Source organism: Giraffa tippelskirchi, chromosome 6 (assembly GCF_054371585.1).
Source record: "Giraffa tippelskirchi isolate mGirTip1 chromosome 6, T2T-mGirTip1v1.2.pri, whole genome shotgun sequence".
NCBI lineage: Eukaryota > Metazoa > Chordata > Mammalia > Artiodactyla > Giraffidae > Giraffa > Giraffa tippelskirchi.
Window position 1 is genome coordinate 94,377,898 of NC_137280.1, and position 22,301 is coordinate 94,400,198.

The following is a 22,301-nucleotide window of genomic DNA, read 5'->3' on the forward strand; positions in this document are numbered from 1 at the left end:
CAACGTCACAAGGGCCCCTGGCCCGATCATTTGGAGAGACTATAGGGCTACCCCCGGAGGCAGTGGGGAGAAATGAAACCCAAAGAGGCTCAGGTGGAGCCACAGCAGTCGGCTGCCAACAAGAAGGCCTCGGTTGCTGTGGTAACGCGGCCTCCTCCGACTCACTTCCGGAGTAAAGTAGCGCATGCGCAAACAGCCCGACAGGCCGCGAGGGTGGCTGGTTTCCTCCCTTCCTTCCCAAGATACCCCGCGGTCCTGAGATGTAATGTCACTGGGGGCGTCCCCACACCATCTGATTGGGTTATCCGCGTGATGAGGTTATCGGCTTGATGGGATTATCGTGCTATATATGTATATATATATATATATACACTGCGGGCCGCCAGAGCGCTAGATACAGACTAGGCTTGCGGGAGGATTTCGATTCCGGTTTAGGCGGCTGCGCAGGCGCAGACTTGGCACAGGCAGTCTCAAGCTGATCGCCGACCCAGTGCTGCCTCCGGATAGCTTTTCCCAGGATCGGTTGTATCCCGGGCTTAGGGTCCGTGATCGAGGCCAGAGACCCGACACCTCGAGGGCGGCCTCCGCAGGACCGAGGGACGCGCACCCCGAGGGAGGCGAAAAGAAAGAGGTTCTGACCGGACCCGGTCAATCACCCATCGCCCATGGCGGCCCTCGTAAGTGTGCGGCAAGGCGGTTCGGCTGCGGTCCCGGTGGTGGCCTCTGTAGCCTCTCACTGTCCTGCTTTCTCTCCCCTCAGGGCCCCAGCAGCCAGAATGTCACTGAGTATGTCGTCCGAGTTCCCAAGTAAGTCCCTGACCCTACCAACCCCCTCTCCCTCCAGAAAAGAATTAAAATCTCGAGCCTCCAGGAGTGTCTGATTCTTCTTCCAGGGCTGGGGTTGAGCCGAGGCCTCTGGGGCATCACTGTTTTTTTTTTTTAATAGAATGAATAAATGAGTACATTAATATACAGTAACATGCAACCTCCCTGCCTAGCATTCCCTCAGCCAGGAATGGCAACTGTGACTACTGGGTGGATTCTTTTTGATCCTGCGAAATTCTGTTACAGTGTTCTCCTCCTTCAGGAGGCATTCCCTGCCTGTCCACCCCCCTGCCCAGGGCTGAGTTCCCAATTATCCCATCTTGGGTTCCCAAAAATATTTGTCCCTAACTGATCTCTGGTTTTTTTTTTCATGGGTCCCCAGCGTTGCCCAGCACAAAGGACTGAGCCTGGGAGGGTTTACTGAATTAATGAATGATTAACTGACCACTGCCTCTTCTTTCTTGTCCATTCCAGAAATACCACCAAAAAATACAATATCATGGCTTTCAATGCAGCCGATAAAGTCAACCTCACTACTTGGAATCAGGTAAGTCCGGGTTCTGAGGGTGTAAAAAAACCTGACCCTTGATTTGATGTAATAATTGCTTGGTTGTGATAGTAACTAAGGCTTAGTATCCTCCACTCTCTCCATGTGCAGATAAATGCTAACTAAGGCCCAGGCTGAGCCTCTGAGCACCCCTGAGGGCAAGATATGTATGACCCTGCAGGAGGCTTTCCCCTGAAATTTTTGCCCACTGATGGGCATTTGGGGTCGAGATCTATCTGGGCAAGAGGGGAGGGGGCTGCCTCCTAGAGGTGACTCAGAGCCCCCATTGTTGGAGACTCCAGAACAGTCTTTAGAAGCTGTCTTAGTTGTTGCAGGCTGCTTTAGCAGAATTCCAGAGACTAGGTGGTTTATAAACAACAGACATTTATTTCCCACAGTTCTGGAGGCTGGAAGTCCAAGATCAGGGCGCCAGCAGATTTGGTGTCTAGTAAGGGCAGGCTTCCTGGTTCATAGCTGGTGCATTTGCACTGTACCCTCACCTGGTATAAGAGGGACACAGCACTCTGGAATCCTTTATTAAAGAGGGCACTTATCCCACTCCTAATAGGCTGCAGCCTCATAACCTAATCATCATCTGTCAGAGGCCCCTCCCCCAAATACCATCACACTGGAGATTAGGTTATATGCATTTTGGGGGAATTCCCTGGAGATACAGCGGTTAGGACTCCAGCCCATTCACTGCGGGGGCCCAGGTTCCATCCCTGGTCGGGGAACTAAGATTTCAGAAGCCCTGGATCACAGCCAAAAAGAATGCATTTTGGAGGCACGCAAATGTTCATCCATAGTAGAAGCCATTAAAGGGTTACAAACAGTCTGTAAAGAGATTTGTGCACTGTGGGGTCCAGGGCAGGTGAAGGGAGAACAGGGAGGAGGTGAAGGCTCTGGACCGGGTGAGCCTGTGATGGGGTTTGCAGCAAACAGGTTAGGAGAAGTGATTGGACTCTGAGGTGTCTTTTTTTTTTTTTTCATTCGGAAATAACTTCAAACTTTAAAAAAGCTGCAAAAACAGACATCGCAGCGGGCTTTAGACAGATCCCTTCGCACACATTCACAGAGCCTCTTTTCTCCAGGCGGGAAGTTGACTCTGAGGGTCCACCGCTCCACCTGCGGGGAGGAAAGGGTGTTGTTGGATGGGGAGCAGGCTCCCTGATGAGAAGTGTTGCCTTCTGTCCTCCCAGGCCCGGCTGGAACGAGACCTGAGCAACAAGAAGATTTACCAAGAGGAGGAGATGCCCGAGTCGGGCGCCGGCAGCGAGTTCAACCGCAAGCTCCGGGAGGAGGCGCGGAGGAAGAAGTACGGCATTGTCCTCAAGGAGTTCCGGCCAGAGGACCAGCCCTGGCTGCTGCGGGTCAACGGCAAATCAGGCCGCAAGTAAGTGACCCTCCCGCCACTCCCCCGTGCCCTTGGCCGAACTTCTGGGTCCTACGGCTGGGGGTGACAGCTCATCCTCCCGTGAAGGGGTTTTCCTGGGGAAGATGAGCCAAGGGGATGCTCCAGTGGGAGCTGGGGATGCAGGAATCCTGGCCTGCAGTCCTCCTGTGCCCAGCCAGGGACTGCCCAGAGCTGAGGGTTGGGAACCATGGGGAGGACAGAGATTAAGAGAAATGAAGGGCACGCCGGTTGAATAGCGAGCACGAAGATGTGAAACACCGAGCCCCAGGGACTGTCACGGTGCATGACAGTGACAGAGTGGGTGGATGGTGAAGGCTGGGAGTGCCAGGCCACAGCTGGACTGTGGATAGGCTGGGGCCCAGGGGAGCCTGAAGGCTGTAGGTGGGGAAGGGGCACTCTGTAAGACTGCCTCCACTTGGGGGGAGCAGAAAAGGGGAAGGATGGAGGCCCGGAGGGGGCTGGGCTAGCAGTGGTTCAAGGAGGATTCCGGAGGGGAATCCAGAGGGGTCTGACAGTAGAGCCCTGTGCTCTTTACGGCTCATCTAACAGGTCCTTCCAGAAAGGACCATGACGTGTATAGTGCACAGGAGCCCTAAGCCTGCTCTTCGAGTGCAGGGAACCCCCCCCCCTTCCAGATATGGGAATCCAGGCTCAGGCAGTCAGTGGGCCAGCCTTCCAACCTCAGATTTTGCTGGGAGGACCCAGGTGGCTCTGGAGAGAGGGATACAGGGGGTGTGGTATGGGGGTGGTGCTGTTCCCTCTTCCCCGCACAGAGTGTGACCTTGAATTCCCTGAAGGTTCAAGGGCATAAAGAAGGGTGGCGTGACAGAGAACACCTCCTACTACATCTTCACCCAGTGCCCTGATGGGGCTTTTGAGGCCTTCCCTGTGCACAACTGGTATAACTTCACACCGCTGGCCAAGCACCGCACGCTCACGGCCGAGGAGGCCGAGGAGGAGTGGGAGAGGTGAGTGATGGGGCCACGGCTGGAAAAGGGCTGCAACCGCCTGACGTTGTGCCCGGCTGGGAGCTGGGGACTCAGCGGTGAGCAAGCCAGATCTCGCCACCACTCAGGAGCACTCAGTCCAGGGGGCAGATGAGACAGCGGGGAGGTGGACTGTAGAAGTGGGGAGGTGGATCCAGTGCTGGGGCATCAGCATCACATGAGACCTTCTCCTGAGGGACTCTGGGCAGACAGGGAACCAAAGGAGAGCCAGCTCTCCGTGTGTGATCTCAGGGTCTTCCTGCCACGTGCTTGTGTCCCCACGTGTGGGGTCAGGTTGTCCCTTCTCATCACCTAAGTTGTGTCTGTGGCTCTCCTCCGGGACACACCTGGTGGAGGTGCAGGGAGGCACCAGTGGACGAGGCCCACTCCTGGAGGGGTTCCCCAGAGCCAGGCCCGCTGTCAGCCCCTACTGTAACACTGCCCCTGCCCCACAGGAGAAACAAGGTCTTGAACCACTTCAGCATCATGCAGCAGAGGCGGCTGAAAGACCAGGACCAGGACGAGGAGGATGAGGAGAAAGAGAAGCGCGGTCGCAAGAAGGCCAGTGAGCTGCGCATCCACGACCTGGAGGACGACCTGGAGATGTCATCCGATGACAGCGAGGCCAGCGGCGAGGAGGGTGAGGCGGGTGGAGCCAGCCCTGGGCAGCTGGGGCGGCAGTTGTAATTAATCCAGGTCCTGTGTGAGGACTCAGAGAAGTGAATGCCCCTGAAAGGATTGCTTGGTTACTTGCAGACCCCTGGATCTCCCAGGAACTTGGCCACTTGGGGAAGCACCAGGGTTGGAGAGGAGGCCCCAGGAAGGTCTTGGCCATGGCCTCGACTGGGATTTCCATGGGAATGGCCTTAGGACTGGCCAGTTTGAGTCATACCAGCAGGCTCTGGGCCAAGGGTGGTCTCTGGTTGCCTGGTGGCTGGCTGGCCCAGGTGATTTAGGGCAGGGATGGAGGCCCTGAGTGTGAGTTAGAGAAAGGGGTTGGCTGGGGGTGTGGAGTTGGGATTGCTTGCTTGGCGGTGGGTGATTGGTACAACCCTGGGCCAGCTCTCTGCCTCCTGGAGGAATTGGGGCCAGTCCTGGCATCACCACGGCCCCTGAGATGTCCAGGCATCATTAGATACATACAACACGATGCATGCCCATCTGAGCCCCTCACCTTGTCTATCCTTCCCCAGGTGGCAGAGCCCCCAAGGCCAAGAAGAAGGCACCACCCAGCAAGGGGGGCCGGAAGAAGAAGAAGAAGAAGGGCTCAGATGATGAGGCCTTTGAGGACAGTGATGACGGGGACTTCGAAGGCCAGGAGGTGGACTACATGTCTGACGGCTCCAGGTGAGGCAGGCGGGAGGCGGGTGTGAGACCCTGGGCCAGCCTGCAGACGCGCTCACTCACCCTCTGCCCGCTCTCTGTCTTACAGCAGCTCCCAGGATGAGCTAGAAGGCAAGCCCAAGGTCACCCAGCAGGAGGAGGGTCCCAAGGGCGTGGACGAGCAGAGTGAGAGCAGTGAAGAGAGTGAGGAGGAAAAGCCGCCTGAGGAGGACAAGGAGGAGGAGGAGGAGAAGAAGGCGCCTACGCCTCAGGAGAAGAAGCGGAGGAAAGGTAGGTTGGCCCCTCTGAGCCCCTGGTCGGGGACAGGACCAAGGGCTGGCTCAGGGGTCTCCAGTCCTGACGTCCCCTCCTCTGCTTCCTTGCAGACAGCAGCGAGGAGTCCGACAGCTCGGAGGAGAGTGACATCGACAGTGAAGCCTCCTCGGCACTCTTCATGGCGGTAAGGCCCAGCCAAAGCAGGGCCAGCCAGGGAGGATGGTGGGGGGCCCTCTCCCGACATGTGTGCTCAGCCCCAATCTCCACAGAAAAAGAAGACACCCCCCAAAAGGGAGCGGAAGCCATCAGGGGGCAGTTCCCGGGGTAACAGCCGGCCAGGCACGCCCAGCACTGAGGCAGGCAGTACTTCGTCCACCCTCCGGGCAGCCGCCAGCAAGCTGGAGCAGGGTGAGTAGTACTCCCCATCCCACCCCGCCTGCCCTACCCACCCTCTTGACCCCATCCTGGTCTTCCTGTTCCGCATCCTCTGAGTCCCTTGCACACATGATCCCAGCACTGTCCCCCCACCCTAACCGCCGCCCCCCCCAACCCCTACCCAGTGGTCTAGCCTCCCAGACCCGGTCTCAGTCCCACCGCCACCTCCCACAGGGAAGCGCACCAGTGAAACGCCAGCAGCCAAGCGGCTGCGACTGGACACCGGGCCCCAGAGCTTGTCCGGGAAATCCACTCCTCAGCCCCAGTCTGGGAAGTCAACCCCCAGCAGTGGGTAAGTTGACGAGGACGGCAGGGGCCAGTGGGGGGTGGGGGTCAGGGGGCTCAAGGACAGAGGACACCCGCTGACACCCACCTCCCCACCTCCAGCGACGTTCAAGTGACCGAAGACGCCGTGCGCCGCTACCTGACAAGGAAGCCCATGACCACCAAGGACCTGCTGAAAAAGTTCCAGACCAAGAAGACGGGGCTGAGCAGCGAGCAGACAGTGAATGTGCTGGCTCAGATCCTGAAGCGCCTGAACCCTGAGCGCAAGATGATCAATGACAAGATGCATTTCTCCCTCAAGGAGTGATGTTCCCCCCAGTAAACAGGCACTGTTTTCCACAATCCTCAGTGTCTTCATTCCCACACTCGCTGCCTCTCGTCCCGCTGCCTATAGACGCCTCTTAGAACTTAATCCTCTCCTTACCCCCTCAGCCTCCTCCATGGAGCTGCTGGGTGATTTCTTTCAGCTCTGTCTTCCACTTGGCTGGTTCTCTCTTCAGCTGTGGCTTATCCACCACCTAACCCATTAAAAGTAGGGCTTCCCAGGTGGCTCAGCGGTGAAGAATCTGCCTGCCTGTGCAGGGGACGCAGGTTGAATTCCTGGGTCAGGAAGTTCCCCTGAAGGAGGAAATGGCATCCCACTCCAGTATTCTTGCCTGGGAAATCCCATGAACAGAGGAGCCTGGTGGGGCTACAGTCCATGGGGTCCCAAAGAGTCTGACGTGATTAAGCACGTGCACAAACCCATAAGTACTTAGTGTCACTGTCTTTCAGTTCTGCAAAGTATCTTTCTTGTTCGGATCAATAGGTCTGTTTTGAGTGTATGATTCCTTCTGTTTTTGATGCCTTCTTTTCCATTGTTAGTTTATTTATTTTTTATTTTTTTCCACTGTTAGTTTAAACATCCTTGTCTTACAGTCTCCATCACACTCACCTAGTACCTGAAGCAGACGGGCATCCTGTTGTTTTCTGACGCCTCTTTATGATCATGTTTGTGACCTGGGATGGGAGACTTGTTCCTAGTTCCAGGCTGTCTGTGGGGCTCCTGGGTGGCCTGCTTTGCAGGCAAGTTCTTTTTTTTTTTTTTTTAATAATATTTGTTTTTATTTATTTATTTGACTGTGCTGGGTCTTAGTTGCAGCATGTGGGATCTAGTTCCTGACCAGGGATCGAACCCCGGGCCCCCTGACTTGGGAGCATGGAGCCTTAGCCACTGGACCACCAGGGAAGTCCCAGGCAAGTTCTTCCAGATGGTTTTTGCATGTGCCTACCAGGTGCCCCAGAAGTGGCTTCTAGGTGGCGCTAGTGGTAAAGAACCTGCCTGCCAATGCAGGAGACAGAAGAGACTTGGGTTTGATCCCTGAGTTGGACAGGTCCCCTGGACGAGGACAGGGCAGCCCACTCCAGTATTGTTGCTTAGAGAATCTCATGGAGAGAAGAGCTTGGCAGGCTACAGTCCATAGGGTCGCGAAGAGTCAGAAACGACTGAAGCAATTTAGCATGCACACACGCCCCAGATGTGGCATTCTAAGATTCTCAGCTCTTGATTCTGTCCCAAATGGCCACAAAATCCCAAACCCATTACTGGTCTTGGCATCTGGACCCTACTTTTCAACTTCCCAGTGGGGTTTCTGGGGCTTCCCTTAGATTCTCACAAGTTGGTAAGGCACTTATTTTATCCAGTATGGCTAGGCATTCTGTAAGCAAGAGGGTTCTTTGCGTTCGTGGAGAGTCACGTTGCTGGAAACGGCACTTGGCAGCAGGAACAACGTTGAAACCCCTGTTTGAGTGATCTGGCTGGTGGCAGGATGCTGGAGACGGCAGGTGGAAAACCTCCCCACCCAGTCCTACAGGCCCTTGGCTGCCGAGCCGGAATGCCTGAGATGTCCGGCTAATTCCCAGGAATGTCCCAGCTCGTTCCAACCTCCCTCCCATCCTTCCGCCAGGACTTTTGTGAAGGAAGTGCCTGCCCCTTACCTTGACAATTTCACCCCTGCTCTGCCTGCCATGTGGACCGAGGTCTGAAGCCTCCCCCACCACACCAGTCTATGTGCCCCAGTGGTTCAGATCAGGAGCCTTGCATTCAGCAGGACATGGGGTTCAAACCCCACCTGTGTCTCTTAATTCTGGGTGACTTTGGATAAGTGACATTCCTCCCACCCACACCCCCCATCTGAAGGTAGTCTCAACAAACAGTTGAGAAGAAAAAAGCATACCAAAAGCACTGAAGCAGTCCCCCATGGGTGGTGCTGCGGTCCTTTGCTACTTCTTGATACAAAGGGCAGCGAAAAGCCCCGAATTTGCATCTTGGCTCACCTGAAATGGATGAGTTCCTGAAGCATGTGTCCTGGATCAAAGCGATGGGACTGGTGGTTTCTGTAGCCAGTGTTCAACTGCCACTGGTTTATACTGCTACCAACAGGCGTGCCCATCACACACACACCCCCAGCCACGTGTAAGCAGACTCTGATGTTTGCCAATCTTAGGAGCAGTCTCACCTGAGTTTTAATCTGGTCTTGACTGCATTGAGTTCAAGCACCTTGTCAAACCTACACAAGTTGCTTGTATTTCAGGACTTCCCTGGTGGTCCAGTGGTTAAGGCTCTGGGCTCCCAATGCAGAGACACAAGTCGGATCCCTTGTTTGGAATCTTGCATGACACAGGACATGGCCTAAAAATTTTTTTTAATTGAAAATAAAAAAGATGTTCTTATTTCCTTTGCCTTGAGCATTTTGTGCATGCTTAGTCACTCAGTCATGTCCAACTGTTTGCAACCCCATGGACTGTATAGCCCACCAGCCTCCTTTGTCCATGGGATTCTCCAGGCAAGAATACTGGAGTGGGTAGCCATTCCCTTCTCCAGGGGATCTTCCCAACCCAGGGATTGAACCTCAAGTCTCCTCCATTGCAGGTGAATTTTTTGCCACCTGAGACACCAGAGAAGCTTCTAAGAGGCTCTTAACTGCTCAGTACCAGGAACCCTGCTACACACTAAATATGTCTTCTGTCTGTCCTCAGGACCTCATGTGGGAGGGACTCTGTAAGCCCCCTTTCATGGCTGAGGATGGAGGCTCGCTTCCCCAGGGTGATGGAGAAGGGCTGGGAGATTACTGGAACCAGGGCAGGGCTTAACTTCCCCTCCTGCTCTGATGCCCTCCAACCCCAGGTAGGGCTGGGGTCCCAGGGGACTCAGGTTGGCCTTCCAGAGACAGGAGTCCCTGCAGGGTGAGTTTCCTGCCCCTGGTGTCCCAGCTCTTGGCAGTCCCCAGGCCTCTCCCTTTTCCTGTTTTGATACTGCCTGGGCCAGACCCGGAGGCAGGGCATGATGTCTTAATCCTCCAGGCAGGAGCCATGATGGATTCCCTGTCAGCTCACCCACCTCTTCCCTGCATATATATCCGCTCTACCTGGTTCACAATGTGGGGGCTACTGGGCCCCAGCACCCTGCCTGAGAGGAGAGGACCCCCACTGGGAGACCCATGGGGCCCCCCAACCCTCCCTCCAGACAGCAGGTTGGGTGGGAACCCCGAGTTGCCCTCCCTGAGCTCGGCCCTGGCTGCCTACACAGCACTCGTAAATCAGGGAGCGGAGGGGATGTTGGAAATGGGTCTGTGGAATGTCTGGATGGGGTGTGTGTGTGAGGGGGTGTGTGCCCTTAACTCTTCAAAGGATGGGGTGTGGGCAGAGGAGCGGGGCTGCCTGGGCCCAAGGTGTGCGACGTTGGAGCCTTCGCAACAAGCAGCGGCTGGAAGTGATGAGGTTAATTCCCCAGCTTGGGCAGAGGGGGGATAAATTGAGGGTGCCGGGCATCTGCATCCTCAGGACCTGCCTGTCACCATGGCCACAGCAAGAGTCTTGCTAGGCTCTCTGCTTCTCCTGATCCTCCACTTGGACCTTGGTGGGAGCCAGGGGGCCTGGGAGGCTCTGGTGGCGGAGAGAGAGCTCTCATCTGAGCCAGCGGTGGACAGAGAGACCCAGAGGCCACAGCTGGGTAAGGACTCCCGGAACCCTGTGCGCTCCCCGACTCCTTTCTGCCCAGATTCTGCCCACTGTCAGCTGCCCTTTGTCCCTGCAGGGGCCCGCCTGCGCCGAGCCCTGACCAGCCCGTGCCAGCTGTGGAGCCTGTCCTTACCCGTGGCAGAGCTGGGCCTGGGCTACACGTCGGAGGAGACGGTCATCTTCCGCTACTGCGCCGGCAGTTGTCCCCGCGGTGCCCGCACCCAATACGGCCTGACGCTGGCCCGACTGCGGGGCCAGGGCCGAGCCCATGGAGGACCCTGCTGCTGGCCCACCCGGTACGCCGACGTGACCTTTCTCGACGACCGCCACCGCTGGCAGCGGCTGCCCCAGCTCTCGGCGGCGGCCTGTGGCTGCGGTGGCTAAGGATGGCCAGCCTGGGGCCCTGCAGCCGCTGCAGGAGCTCAGCCGACTTATTTACTGGAGGGCCAGAGGCCGAGGCGAAGAGAAGGGAAGGTGGGCTGGGGCCACCAGCAAGGGGCTCAATAAAGGAAACTGCTCCTCCAGCCTTGTGACTGTGTGTTCAGCTGGGAATGCTCCTGGTTGGGGGAGAGGGAAGGGGGGAGACAGGTGTGGTCCCGGGCTTCCCCTGCAGATCCTGGCCTCCCGGCAAACACCCGGCAACAGGAAGCCAGCTTGTCCATTCTCCAACATTATTCACAACTTTATTCACAAACACAGTGTCCTGAACAGGGTGGGGTAATGGTCCAGGGGGTCAGCAGGCTGGGGGCAGTTGCCCAGGCTCCCCTGGCCCCATCCCCTCAGGGAGGGAGCGGCAAATCACCGAGATGCGTCGGCCCCGGGGAATCCGCCGCTCCCCAAAAAAGGACTCTTCATCCCGAAGGATCTCATGGGAGAAGTCATAACGAGCTGAGCCCCTGCAGGAGAAAACAGAGGATGTGGCTGGTGAGGGCGGCCCTGGTTCCAGGCAGACCAGCCCTAGGGGTAGAGTCTGCTGTCAGGGCAGAATGACAGAAGGTGTTCCAAATGTTGAGTGGGTGTCTTGTGAGCTACTGGTGGAGTGCGGGCTCCTTGGCTGCCAATACCTAAGGATGTAGAGGGAGCCCGGCTCCAGCAAGAGTTCCAGCCACTCCCCCGGATCCTGGGTGTGTACCAGTCGCATGACACTAGGAGACAACAGTGACAGGCCAGCAATGGTGGATCCGCAGAACTGGAAGAGGGGACATGGCGGAGGGTGGGTTTTGGCCTGGCCAGCTCGCCCCCAGCTGGGAGCTCCAGGCCACTGCCCTCTGCCCACCTTGACGCTGTCCACGTGTGGCTTGATATAGCCCTGAGGTTCTAGGTCCAGCACGTGCACTGAGGAGAGGAGGGTCTGGCCAGGTCCAAAGGCGGCTGCCTGCACACGCCGCAGGATGGCCCGGCTTGCCTCTGACCAGCGCGACTTCTCTGTCTCTCGGAAGCCGTGGATGGCCTGCCCAGAGCGCTCAGGTCAAGCCTGGAAGCTTCCAGGGGTGGAGAACAGGGAAACTGAGGCATAGCCCGGGGCTGGGGAGGGATTGGGGGGAGGGTGGTGGAAGTGCAAAGCAAAGGCCTGGTTTTTCCAGCATGACACTTGACCACACCCTCAACTCTCAACTTGATCCTATCATGATGTTTTCTCAAATCCCAACCCCTGCCATATCTGGGTCTGGCCTTAGTCCCTTCTACCCACCATCAGGGTCCAGTTCAGTCCCACATCCCGTCCCTAACGTTGGCCCGGTTCCAATATTCACAACTTGATTCACCGGGTCCCCTGTCTCCACCCTTCAACCCGTAACCCTTCCTCATGTCGCTCCACACCCGTTTCCACCCCTAACTTTGGTCCTGGCCCCCAAACACCCTTCGGTTCTGCCTCGTTATGGCCCCGCTCACATCTCCAAAGCGCTCTTCCAGCCCCCAAGACCCCAAGCATCAAGACCGCGCCCCCATCCCCAGGCCCCGCCCCAGATGTGGCCCCGCCCACCCCAGCGCTCCACTCCCGCCCAAGCCACGCCCCTGTGGCCCCGCCCCCAGCGCCACCAGCCTTACCGCATCCCAGTGGTCGTATTCGTATCTGCGGCGGCGCAGCTCGGGTTCCAGCTCGCGGCTCAGTGTCTCCTCCTCGGCCGCGCTCAGGAAGCCGGGCCGCACCACGGCCGCGTCTTGCAGGCGGCTCAGCACGGCTGGGCCCGAGCCCCGCACCCAGCCCTGCTGAGAGAACGTCCGCAGTAACACCCGCCCACCTCCGGCCATAGCCCCGGAGCCGGGTTTTGGAAGAGCCTGGGGTAAGGGCCACGTCCCCTCCCCAGGATCATTGGCTGTGGCTGCACCGAGTCCCTCCAGCAATTGGCCTTCCTCAGAGTCCCGCCTCTCGCTCAAGGTTACTGGGTGTTACTCGGCTTGTCCTCTCAAGCTATTGGCTCTTCCCAGAACCTGCCTCCTCTCCGGTGCTATTGGGTCCTTTTCACCACAAAGACTCAGACTACTAGTTGTGCCTCAGGTCCGTCTTCCAGAGGGCGGGGCGGGGCGGGGCGGGGCGGGGCGGTGGTGTCAAAGGCTATCTCTGCCCGGGGGTCAGAGGTCAAGGGTCAGATAAGGATTGGGCCAAGGCTTTGAAGTTAAGGTTAGAGTCCAGTCAGGCTGAGCTCTAGGAGATAGGGGAGTGACATTACGGCTATGATTATGGGGTGGGACCAGGTTTGTGGACTTAGGGGTTTCAGTCAAATGTCAAGGCGAGGCGCCTCCCATCCCGACCCCCCCCTCCCATCCGCATACAAACAGGCTGGCTTCCAGTTTAAAACAGTATATAAGCTGTTTATATACTTTGTTTAAAAACAGTATATAAACAAAAATTACTCTCCCTTTAATGGTAGAATTGGAATGTCACCATCTTTCAGCCTTTATTGGGCTGAAAATTCTAGAGAAGGGATGTCATCCTCTCCTATGTCATGGAAACAGGCACAACTGGTTTTAACGTATCTCCTGCTAGAAGGCATCCTCATTCCAAGGTCATTGGCCGAAAAGCGGAACCTGAATCGGATCAGACTTGTCTAGATTGAGACACCAGGTACCGGAAGTACCGAGGACAGAATCGCATCCTCAAAATTCAGAGGGAAAGTTCATGACACACGACCCTGTTTCTCCAACAAGTTCAGTTCAAGAAAAGAGAAGAAAAAGAGGGAGAGAGAGATTGAGAGATTAAAGGGGAAAACCGCAATAACAAGATACTTACAGATTTATCAACCAGTGGCAATGCCTGCACCTTATTTGGATCTGATTGGAAAAATTTAAAAAAAAAATGATCACCAGGGAAATTTGGACGTGGTTGAATATTCGACCACCGTAAGCGTTATTTTTTTCTGGTTGAAAATGATATTGTGGTTGTCTTTTCCCTCTCCCCACTGGTAACTACTGGTTTGTTCTGTGTCTGTGAGTCTGTTTTTTTTTTTTTGACTAGTTTATTTTTTAGATTCTACATAATAGTGATATGATACAGAATGTCTGTCTGACTTAACTCACATAGCATAATACCCTGCAAGTCCATACATGTTGCTGCAAGTGGCATTATTTCATTCTTTTTTATGGCTGAGTAATATTCCATTGTGTATATGTACTGTATCTTCTTTATACATTCATCTGTTGATGGACACTTAGATTGCTTCTATATCTTGGCAGTTGTAAATAATGCTATGAACATTGGCGTGCATGTTATTTTTAGTATTTTTGAGAAATAAAATTTCTTATCCTTTTAGAAATACATGCTGAAATATTACAGATGAAATGCAAAGCTGGGATTTGCTTCAAAGTACTACAAAGCCATGGTAGAGGCTTTGTAGAGGCAAGGGAGGGATGAGTCATAATCAGCCATGAATTGGTGTGGTGGGTACATGAGACCTCATTATTCTAGTTTCTCTACTTTTTTTCCTATTAAAAAAAAAAATTACTACAGGTGATTTTTTTTTTTTTTTTTTTGGCAGCACTGGGTCTTCGTTGCTGTGTGGGCTTTTCTCTAGTTGTGGAGAGCAGGGGCTACTCTCTAGTTTTGGTGTACAAACTTCTCATTGTGGTGGTGTCTCTTGTGGAGCACGGGTTCTAGGGCATGTGGGCTTCAGTAGTTGTGGCGCACAGGGTTAGTTACACCGAAGCATGTGAAATCTTCCTGGACCAGGGATTAAACCTGTGTCCCCTGCATTGGCAGGCCATTCTTAACCAATGGACCACGAGGGTCTTCTCCACTTTTGTATAAATTTTAAATTGTGCAGAATGAAAAAGTTCAACCAAATGTAATCGATGAATGAACCCAAATTAAAAAGTCCTCTATATTAAAAAACAAACATTGTTCTTTGCTCTGACAGAAAAATTCCTTGAAAAACTTGTCTAGCTCCCAGTATTTTCCAGCCCCTTCTCTCTGGGTCCACTCCAACCTGGCTTTTGGCCCCCTAGTACTAAAAGTGGTCTTATTGAAGGCCACTAGTGATTTCTGCGGGGCCAGTTGCCATAGCCAGTTCTTAGCCTGACTGCTAACTCATGGACACACTGAAGTCTGCTACATTTTTATTCCCAACTCTGACTCCAGATTTAACCATGCCCTGGGATGTCTGCCGGGGGCGGGGCGGGGAGTGGGGGAGGCACGCTAGACTTCAGATATCCAAAATCAACTCCTGATCCTGACCCCTGCTCCTCCCCCAGCTCTCCTGGAAACATCTCATCTTTCTTTCCATCTTTCTGGCTGCTATGGGCCAACACCTAGGAGTTTTGGGAGATTTTGTTCTCTCTCAAATCTCACATCCTACCTGTAAGCCCTGCCTTTAAAACCTGGCTGGAAACTGACCTCTCTCACCACATGGCTGGGGCTAGGTCACCCTTCATCTGGATGATTCCAAGTCTCCTCACTCCAGGTTTCTGTGCTTGCCGCCCTTCACCCACCACTCTGTGGTTCCTTTTTCTTCCTCTTCTTTTTCTTTTTGTTTTGGCTGTGCTGGGTTTTTGTTGTGGTGCAGCCTCAGGAGTTCAAGCACTCGGGCTTAGTTGCACTATGTGGGATCTTAGTTCCCTGACCAGGGATCGAACCCAGACCCCCTGCACTGGGAGTGCAGAGTCTTAGCTACTGGACCACCAGGGAAGTCCCCTGTTCCTCTTCTTGAAACCCTCCATGGGGCATCTCCCTCCTATCTCAGACCTGCTCCTGTTTAATCACTAAGTAGTGTCTGACTCTTTGTGACCCCATGGACTGTAGCCAGGCTCCTCTGTCCATAGGATTGTCCAGGCAAAAATACTGGAGTGTGTTGCCATTTCCTTCTCCAGGGGATCTTCCTGACCCAGGGACTGAATCTTGGCAGGTAGATTCTTTACCACTGAGCCATCTGGGAAGCCCTACCAGACCTTTTATGATCTATACTCCTCCTCTTCCTGCTCTTACCTCTACTCTCCCCCACACCCACTCCCTCCCTCCCTCCCGCCATCCCAGCTCCCTCATGGTTCCCCCCATGTGCCAGGCATAGTCCTGCCGTAAGACCTTTGCACTTGCCATGCCTTCTGCCAGGACTGCTGTGTCCCAAGACAGCAATCTGGCTCCCCCACCCTCACCTCCTTCAGGTCTTTGCTCTAATGTGGCCTTCTCAGCAAGGCCTCTGCAGGCCACCTCATCTAACTCTTGTCACACACACCCGACACTGCATACCTCTTGCCCTGATTTAAAAAAAAAACAACTGTCTACTTTCCCAAGAATGTAAGTTTCTTCAGGATGGGGACTTCTGTGTCTTCTTCACAGTAAGTTGTGGCCTCTGGAGCAGTGTCTGGAGTATCATGTAGGCTCTTAGCTCTGCTCAAGATGAAGGTCAGGGTGAAGGCACACGTGAGCCAGGGTAGACGCCAGAAGGAAGGCGCCGGAGCCGGGAGCAAAGGCTACAAAGATTTAATTTAAAATCACAGTGTCTCAGCTGGGCTACCACCCACAGGGGCACCCCCAAATCCACAGTTCCTCAAGGGGCCCCTCCAGGCTCAGTGTGGAGGGGCTTGCAGGCCGGGCGCCTCTGCTCTCCCTGGGAGGGCGAGAGGGAGGCCAGTTCTCAGGCGCTGGCTGGGGCGGGTTCTACTGCTGTTGGCTCCCCTGGTTCCTTCTGTACCAGCTCTGGCTCGTCCTCCCCATCCTGGGGGGGGTGGACCAGAACCTTGTCCAAGATGCCAAACTCCTGGGCCTCCATGGGGCTCATGTAGCGGTCCCTCTCCATGGCCGACTCTGCAGGAGGCATACAGGCAGGATGCGGGTGGTGAAGATGGACACCCAAGGGCCACGTTCCAGTCCTCAATCACCCAAGTCCACCCTGTGTGACCCTGGCCTCCCCATCCCTGTGCCTTGAGTTTCCCCACCAGTAAAATACCTGTTACTTTTTTTTTTTTTAACTTGTTGATGTGTAAATACACATCTAAGAAAGGGCACAGATCGTGGAAGTGGGCAGTGTGGTGATTTTCAGACTGAACCCACCCATGCGGCCAGCACTTAGATCAGACCTCCCAAATCCCGCTGGGGTCACATCCAGTTGCTAAGTTCCCCACCCCCCAACCCTAACAGAGGCCTAATGGCATAGAGGTTATGCCAGTTTTTTGCTCTTTAAATACATAATCACAGGGAATTCCCTGGTGGTCTAGTGGTTAAGACTCCACACTCTCAATGCAGGGGTCCTGGGTTCCATCCTTCGTCAGGGAACTAGGTCTTATGTGCTGCAGCTAAGACCTGGTGCAGCCAAATTGAAAAAAAAAAGAAAAAGATTTCCACTGCCAGGGACACGGGTTGGACCCCTGGTTGGGGAAGTAAGATTTTGCATGCTGAGCAATGTGGTCAAAAAAATTAAAGTTAATTAATTACAAAAGTAAATAAACATATAACCAGAGTGTTTACTCCTTTTCCCACTCAGCACTATTTTGGAGATTTACCTAGGCTGTGGACCAGTCCTTGTGGCTGTGTAGCATCCTACCTCATGAATATACCACCACTGGCCACTCATTCTCCTGCTGTCAGGCACTTGGGTCTTTCCCCATTTGGGACTGTAGGAACAGGACTACATTCCGGTCTGCATTTTCGGACAGAAGCACTTGATTCCCTTGGCTACATGCCAAGCAGAGGAACCAGGTATCTTTCTGGGTGTTCACCCTCAGTGCCCTAACAGCTTCCCGAAGTGGTTGTAGTTATCACTGTTGCCTGCAGTGGATAAACATTCCAGTGGCTCCAAGCTTCCCTCAGCATTCAGTGGTGTCAGTATTTTGTATTTGAGCTGTTCCAGTGGATTGAAATGGAGTAGGAAATGGCAACCCACTCCAGTATTCTTGCCTGGAGAATCCCATGGACAGAGGAGCCTGGAGGGCTACAGTCCACAGAGTCTCAAAGAAGTGGACCCAACTGAGAGCACACAGCACAGTGGACTGAAATGGTATCTCATCAGGGCCTTGATCTGCCTTTCCCAAATAACTGGTGATGTCATTATTATCATTTTTTCTTTTTTATTGGCCATACCACATGTGGCATGTGGGATCTTGGTTCCCCAACCAGGGATGGAACCTGTGCCCCTTGTAGTGGAAACGCAGAGTCCTAAGCACTGAACCGCCAGGGAAGTCCCACTGATGACACATCATTATTAAACATCATCACTAAAGGTGATGAGAACCTTGGCTTCTGTTTCTTGGCCATTTGGAATCTTCTTTGTGGGAGACCCTGTTCAAAACCTTTGGACCTCTTTCAGTCAAGTTTTTGTGTCTTTTAATTTTTAAATTATTATTATTTTTTTTTCTTGGCCACACTGTGCGGCATGTGGGATCTTAATTCTCTGACCAGAGATCAGACCTGCATCCCCTGCAGTGGAAGTGTGGAGTCTTAACCACTAGACCACCAGGGAAGTCCCTGGGTCTCTAAAAAAAGTGCTCAGAACAGGGGTTTCTCAACTGGGGTTGGGGTGGGGATTCTGATCCCCAGTGGACACTGGGCGATGGCTGGAGACGGTTCTGGCTATCGCCCCTGGAGGTGCTGCTGGCAGCTTGTGGGCAGTGACCGGGGATGTGCCACACATCCTGCAGGGCCCTGGAGGGCCCCCACCACAGAACGATATAGCCTGGTGTCAGCTGCACCAGGTCCAGAGGCCTGACCGGTATGCCTGTGTTGGTTCCAATAAAAGAGCAGCCGAGGGCCTTGTAGGAGGTGCTCACCGATCACCTGCAGGCTCTGTTTGGTGTGCTTGGCATAGATGCTGTAGAGCTGCTTCTTGAGCTTCATGATCTCCTCCGCCTGGATGGCGATGTCTGTGGCTTGGCCCTGGGGGGCCATCCCAAGAGGGAGAAGGTTGGGATCAGGGTCTGCCACTCACAGGGAGAGGGACTCAGGAGACCGCCCTGGGCTTCTGGCTGCCAGCGTTCAGGCAGGTTGGACAAGCCTCTGTGAATGCCTCCATAGCCTGTTTCATCCTCACCACCTCCAGGAAGGCTCTCTGTATTAACTCTAGGTTCTTATTTCTGGCAGTTTGTGCCTCCCTGAGGGAGCTAATTTCCTAGAGACATCAGAAAGCTGCCCCAAACACACTTTTCACATGCAAAGCCGCCAGTCCAAGCCCACAGCCCCTCCACCTCCTCTGTAGAGCTCTCACACCCTGGGTCACCATCCTCCTGCCCCATCACCCCAGGGTACCAGACAACTAGGGACAATCCCTACGCCCTAGAGCCCACCGACACTATTCACACTAGCCCTTCCTAACCTCACACGTTCTTTACAGCAGAAACCTCGAAGAAAGCTCCTGCCCACATTCTCCTCTCAACCAACCCTGGTGCCTATCCGTGTGGTCCCCAAGGCCTGGCACACTCCCTCCTCTTGGGATCTGTGAGTCACAAACTGTCTTTTTTAATGGCAACCCTCTCCTGATCAGTTGGCCTCACCATATCTGCATACCAATAAAACCTACATTTTAAACCCACCCCATTACGTGACTCCCGCCTGTCCGGCTGGTTCACCTGTCTAGACCCCCATCCCCACCCTCAAAGCAGCTCTCAGGGCACACTCACCCGCGCGCCACCAGAGGGCTGGTGGATCATGATGCGGGAGTTGGGGAGCGAGTGGCGCATGCCTGGGGTGCCAGCGGCCAGAAGCAGGGAGCCCATGCTGGCCGCCTGGCCCACGCACCACGTGCAGATGGGGTTCAGGATGTATTGCATCGTGTCATAGATGGCCAGGCCTGAGGTCACCACGCCACCTGTGGATAGGGCTGAGAGTGACGGGCTGTGCCAGCTACCCCCGCCATCCTTTCCCCTAAGGCCCTGGAGAGGGCTGGGGTCTCAAACAGAAATACTCCCAGGGGTAGGCAGGTGACACAGGCCAGATGGGGGCAACAAATGAGGGCTGGCTCCAAAGTGAGCTGACAGTTGCCACACTTGCATGTGGACCCAGTGGAGGACAGATTGGCCACATTCTCAAGAATTGGGAGAGTGTAATAATTACGAGTGAAGACTCTGGAGCCAGTCTGTCTGGGTATGACCCCTGGCTGGGCAGGTCATCACATGTGACCTTGGGCAAGTTACCCAGCCTCTTGGAGACATGGTACCTCCTTGTAGGTTGGAGATAACTAAACATTACCCATCATGTGAGGCTGCATGAAGAAAATGAGTTAAATGCTTATAAAGTGCTTATAAAAGTGCCCAGCACAGTAAACGATCAATTAAGATTGGCTATTCAGGGAATTCCCCATGTGTCCAGTGGTTAGGGCTTTCACTGCCATGGGCCTGAGTTTGATCCCTGCTCAGGGAACTAAGATCCCACAGGAGGAACAACTCAACCAAAAATAAATTGGCTGTTGGCTATTCTACCTTTTTTGGGGGATAGGGTGGAATCTACCAGTTTAAAAAATTTTGACAACAGAGTCAGGTTGGTAAAACATTACATATGGGATAAGAGGCAGGTTCAGGTGCCTCTTTAAAAAAGCAAGGGAAGAGGCAGCTTTTGGAGGTTTCCAGGCCCTCTGGAGATTTCGAAGGAAGCTCTGCCCCTTTCTTGCTCCAGAGACAGAACCTCCCTGATTAGGGGTCTTAGTCCCTGGAGTCACCTGGTGTGTCCCCAGAAGTGCCCCTGGCACCCAGGGAAGGCCCTGCTCACCAGGGCTGTTGATATACATGTGGATGGGCTTCTTGTTACTCTCCGACTGCAGGAACAGCAGCTGCGCGATGACCAGGCTGGCAACACTGTCATCGATCTGCAAGTGAGGAGGGCAGGAGTGTCCCCAGATGGGGGTGAAAGCTAAGGGCAGCAGTTGGGTGGCTGGGGTTGAGTCAGGGCACCAGAATGGTGGTCAGGGCTCAGGTAAGACAGATCGGGAAGCGTTCAGGACCAGGACTGGATGTGGTGGTGGGTGATCTGGAACCAGGGGGTTGGGGACACAGGAAGGGGGGACTCAGGCAACAGGAAGGAAAGCGCTGAGGAGGTTGAGGAGAGGGATTGGAGCCCAGGAATGGGGAGGAGGATCATTGGTGAGGGAGGGAGTCAGAGATTAGGGAGGGAGACGCAGAGGATTTAAAGGAGTAGAAGGGGGACTACAGGCCAGGAGGGACCATCAGGAGGCTTATGTGCCCAGGAAGCAGGGGGTGTCAGATTGGGACAAGAGCGTCAGCCTAGGGAGGAAAGTCTTGGGGGAGAAGTCAGAGGATCAAGGAGGTTTGCGGAGATCTGGGCAGGCGAAGGGGAGGATCGCGGCGCAAGGCACTCACAGGGCCCATGACGCACACGATACGCTCCCGAAGCAGCCGCGAGTAGATGTCATAGGCGCGCTCGCCGCGACCCTGGGGAAGAAAGATGCGGGTGAGGATCAGACGCCCTCCGTGCCCCAAGCCCTTGAACCCCCGGGCCGTGTCCCCGCCCGGCCACTGTACCGTCTGTTCCACCACGATGGGAATGAGCGGGAGAGCCCGGGCCGCCGTCGCGTGCAGGCTCCGCTGCGGAGCCAGGCGATTCTCCGGCGTCCGCTGCGGGGAAAAGCGGGCGGCGAGGCGAGGCCCCAGCGCTGGGCACAAGCCGGCCGCCACCCGGCCCCCCCTAAGCAATATTTTGGGCCACATTGCGCCGCACGTCCCTCCCGGCTTCCGTACGATGCCGGAACTACAATTCTCAGCGTGCTTTGCGCCCGCGGCGCTGGCTCAAGAGACGGCCCACTTCCGGGAAGCGTGGGGCAGGTTTCGGGGCGGGCCGATGGGGGGCGGGGCGGTGGGGGGGGCGGAGCCAGAGAAGTGGTGCTCGCGTAGGGCCGGAGAGCTTCCAAGATAACTGTTTGAGTCTTCTTCCTGAAGAATCGTCGTAGTTTTCTGCTCTTTATTGCTAATTAAAAAAAAATCAGCTCTGTGTGCCCGCTGGGCCTGGGCCTCAACGATCATCCAGCCTGGTGAAGCTAACTCCCGTGACCTTCCCATCCGTCTATGGATATGTATGGGGTAGTGGGAAGGCCCCAAGATGTGCAAGCCCAAGGGTGGAAGTTGCGGACTTGGCCGGGGAAGGCGGTCTGGAAAGGCTTCCTAGAAGGAGCAGGTGTTGGAGCTGGGCTTTGAAAAATGTATAGGAGTTTGTTATGTAGGGCATTCCTGGCAAAGGGAGGACAGTGGACAAAGGTGTAGGGGGGTTAAGGAAGGCTCTTGGTAAAGTTTGGAACCTCTTTTTGCCTCTTGATCGTCTCAGGGTGGACTCGCTTTCATCTTTCAGTTCAAATGTCACCTGGGAGTTGTTCCTTATTTTGTCTCCAGAACCTAGAACCGTTGCCTGGCACACAGTAGGTGCTCATTAAGTACACTTTGAACCCAGAGATGAAGTGGTAAAGGAGGTAGCTTAAGAGCTTAGGGCTTTGAATTCAACTATACTTCAATAAAAAATAAAAACAAAAAAACCACTTCATTTAATGTAACTTTTAGGGGTAAATTAAATAACGTATTTCAAAACTTGCAAAAAAAAGAAGAGCTGAGGGCTTTGAAGGCAGCTTCCCCATATGCCAAGCCTGGTTTAGCCACTGACATGCTGTGTGATCTTCATGTGCATTGCTTAACTCCTCTGAGCCTGAAGTTTCTTGTTTGGAAGATGGTGATCAAACCGGTTTTACAGGGAAAGATTTAAGGATACCTGCTGCTGAGGCAGCAGAGTGACATTCTCTGTGTTTAAATCTTGGCCCCACTGTCGTGATCTGTGCGCGGGTTGGAAAAGAATTTC

General features: G+C 54.5%; 5 protein-coding genes across 6 annotated transcripts in view; 3 read left to right on the forward strand and 2 right to left on the reverse strand.

The window, feature by feature from the left end:
• Positions 1 to 466: 466 nt before the first annotated feature.
• Positions 467 to 6,433, forward strand: GTF2F1 (general transcription factor IIF subunit 1). Of its 2 annotated transcripts, XM_081499368.1 has the most exons (12): positions 467 to 677; positions 761 to 807; positions 1,300 to 1,372; positions 2,572 to 2,765; positions 3,584 to 3,754; positions 4,228 to 4,412; positions 4,966 to 5,119; positions 5,205 to 5,386; positions 5,482 to 5,555; positions 5,641 to 5,779; positions 5,981 to 6,098; positions 6,194 to 6,433. In XM_081499368.1, exons 1-12 carry the CDS (start codon positions 666 to 668, stop codon positions 6,396 to 6,398), a joined length of 1,554 nt encoding a protein of 517 aa, XP_081355494.1. In that variant the 5' UTR covers positions 467 to 665; the 3' UTR covers positions 6,399 to 6,433. The 2 variants fall into 2 exon arrangements, with proteins under 2 accessions (XP_081355494.1, XP_081355495.1); XM_081499369.1 differs by lacking the exons at positions 467 to 677; positions 761 to 807; positions 1,300 to 1,372 and adding an exon at positions 1,482 to 2,314.
• Positions 6,434 to 9,928: 3,495 nt separating this feature from the next.
• On the forward strand, positions 9,929 to 10,474 carry PSPN (persephin). Its single transcript, XM_081503040.1, has one exon. It carries the CDS (start codon positions 9,929 to 9,931, stop codon positions 10,472 to 10,474), a length of 546 nt encoding a protein of 181 aa, XP_081359166.1.
• Positions 10,475 to 10,749: 275 nt separating this feature from the next.
• ALKBH7 (alkB homolog 7, RNA demethylase) lies at positions 10,750 to 12,409 on the reverse strand. The gene is made up of 4 exons (XM_081499383.1): positions 12,137 to 12,409; positions 11,367 to 11,540; positions 11,155 to 11,279; positions 10,750 to 10,986 (listed from the first exon to the last, which is right to left on the reverse strand). The coding sequence occupies exons 1-4, from the start codon at positions 12,338 to 12,340 to the stop codon at positions 10,824 to 10,826; spliced, it is 666 nt and encodes a 221-aa protein (XP_081355509.1). The 5' UTR covers positions 12,341 to 12,409; the 3' UTR covers positions 10,750 to 10,823.
• A 3,576-nt stretch (positions 12,410 to 15,985) lies between these two features.
• CLPP (caseinolytic mitochondrial matrix peptidase proteolytic subunit) lies at positions 15,986 to 21,195 on the reverse strand. The gene is made up of 6 exons (XM_081499380.1): positions 20,984 to 21,195; positions 20,822 to 20,893; positions 20,214 to 20,310; positions 19,130 to 19,317; positions 18,284 to 18,389; positions 15,986 to 16,325 (listed from the first exon to the last, which is right to left on the reverse strand). Exons 1-6 carry the CDS (start codon positions 21,167 to 21,169, stop codon positions 16,156 to 16,158), a joined length of 819 nt encoding a protein of 272 aa, XP_081355506.1. The 5' UTR covers positions 21,170 to 21,195; the 3' UTR covers positions 15,986 to 16,155.
• ACER1 (alkaline ceramidase 1) overlaps positions 20,796 to 22,301 on the forward strand; it is a 42,933-nt gene continuing 41,427 nt past the window's right edge. Inside the window, exon 1 of the mRNA XM_081499382.1 lies at positions 20,796 to 20,912. Coding sequence (XP_081355508.1) covers positions 20,907 to 20,912 — 6 coding nt within the window. The 5' untranslated portion in view covers positions 20,796 to 20,906. The remainder of the gene's footprint in view (positions 20,913 to 22,301) is intronic.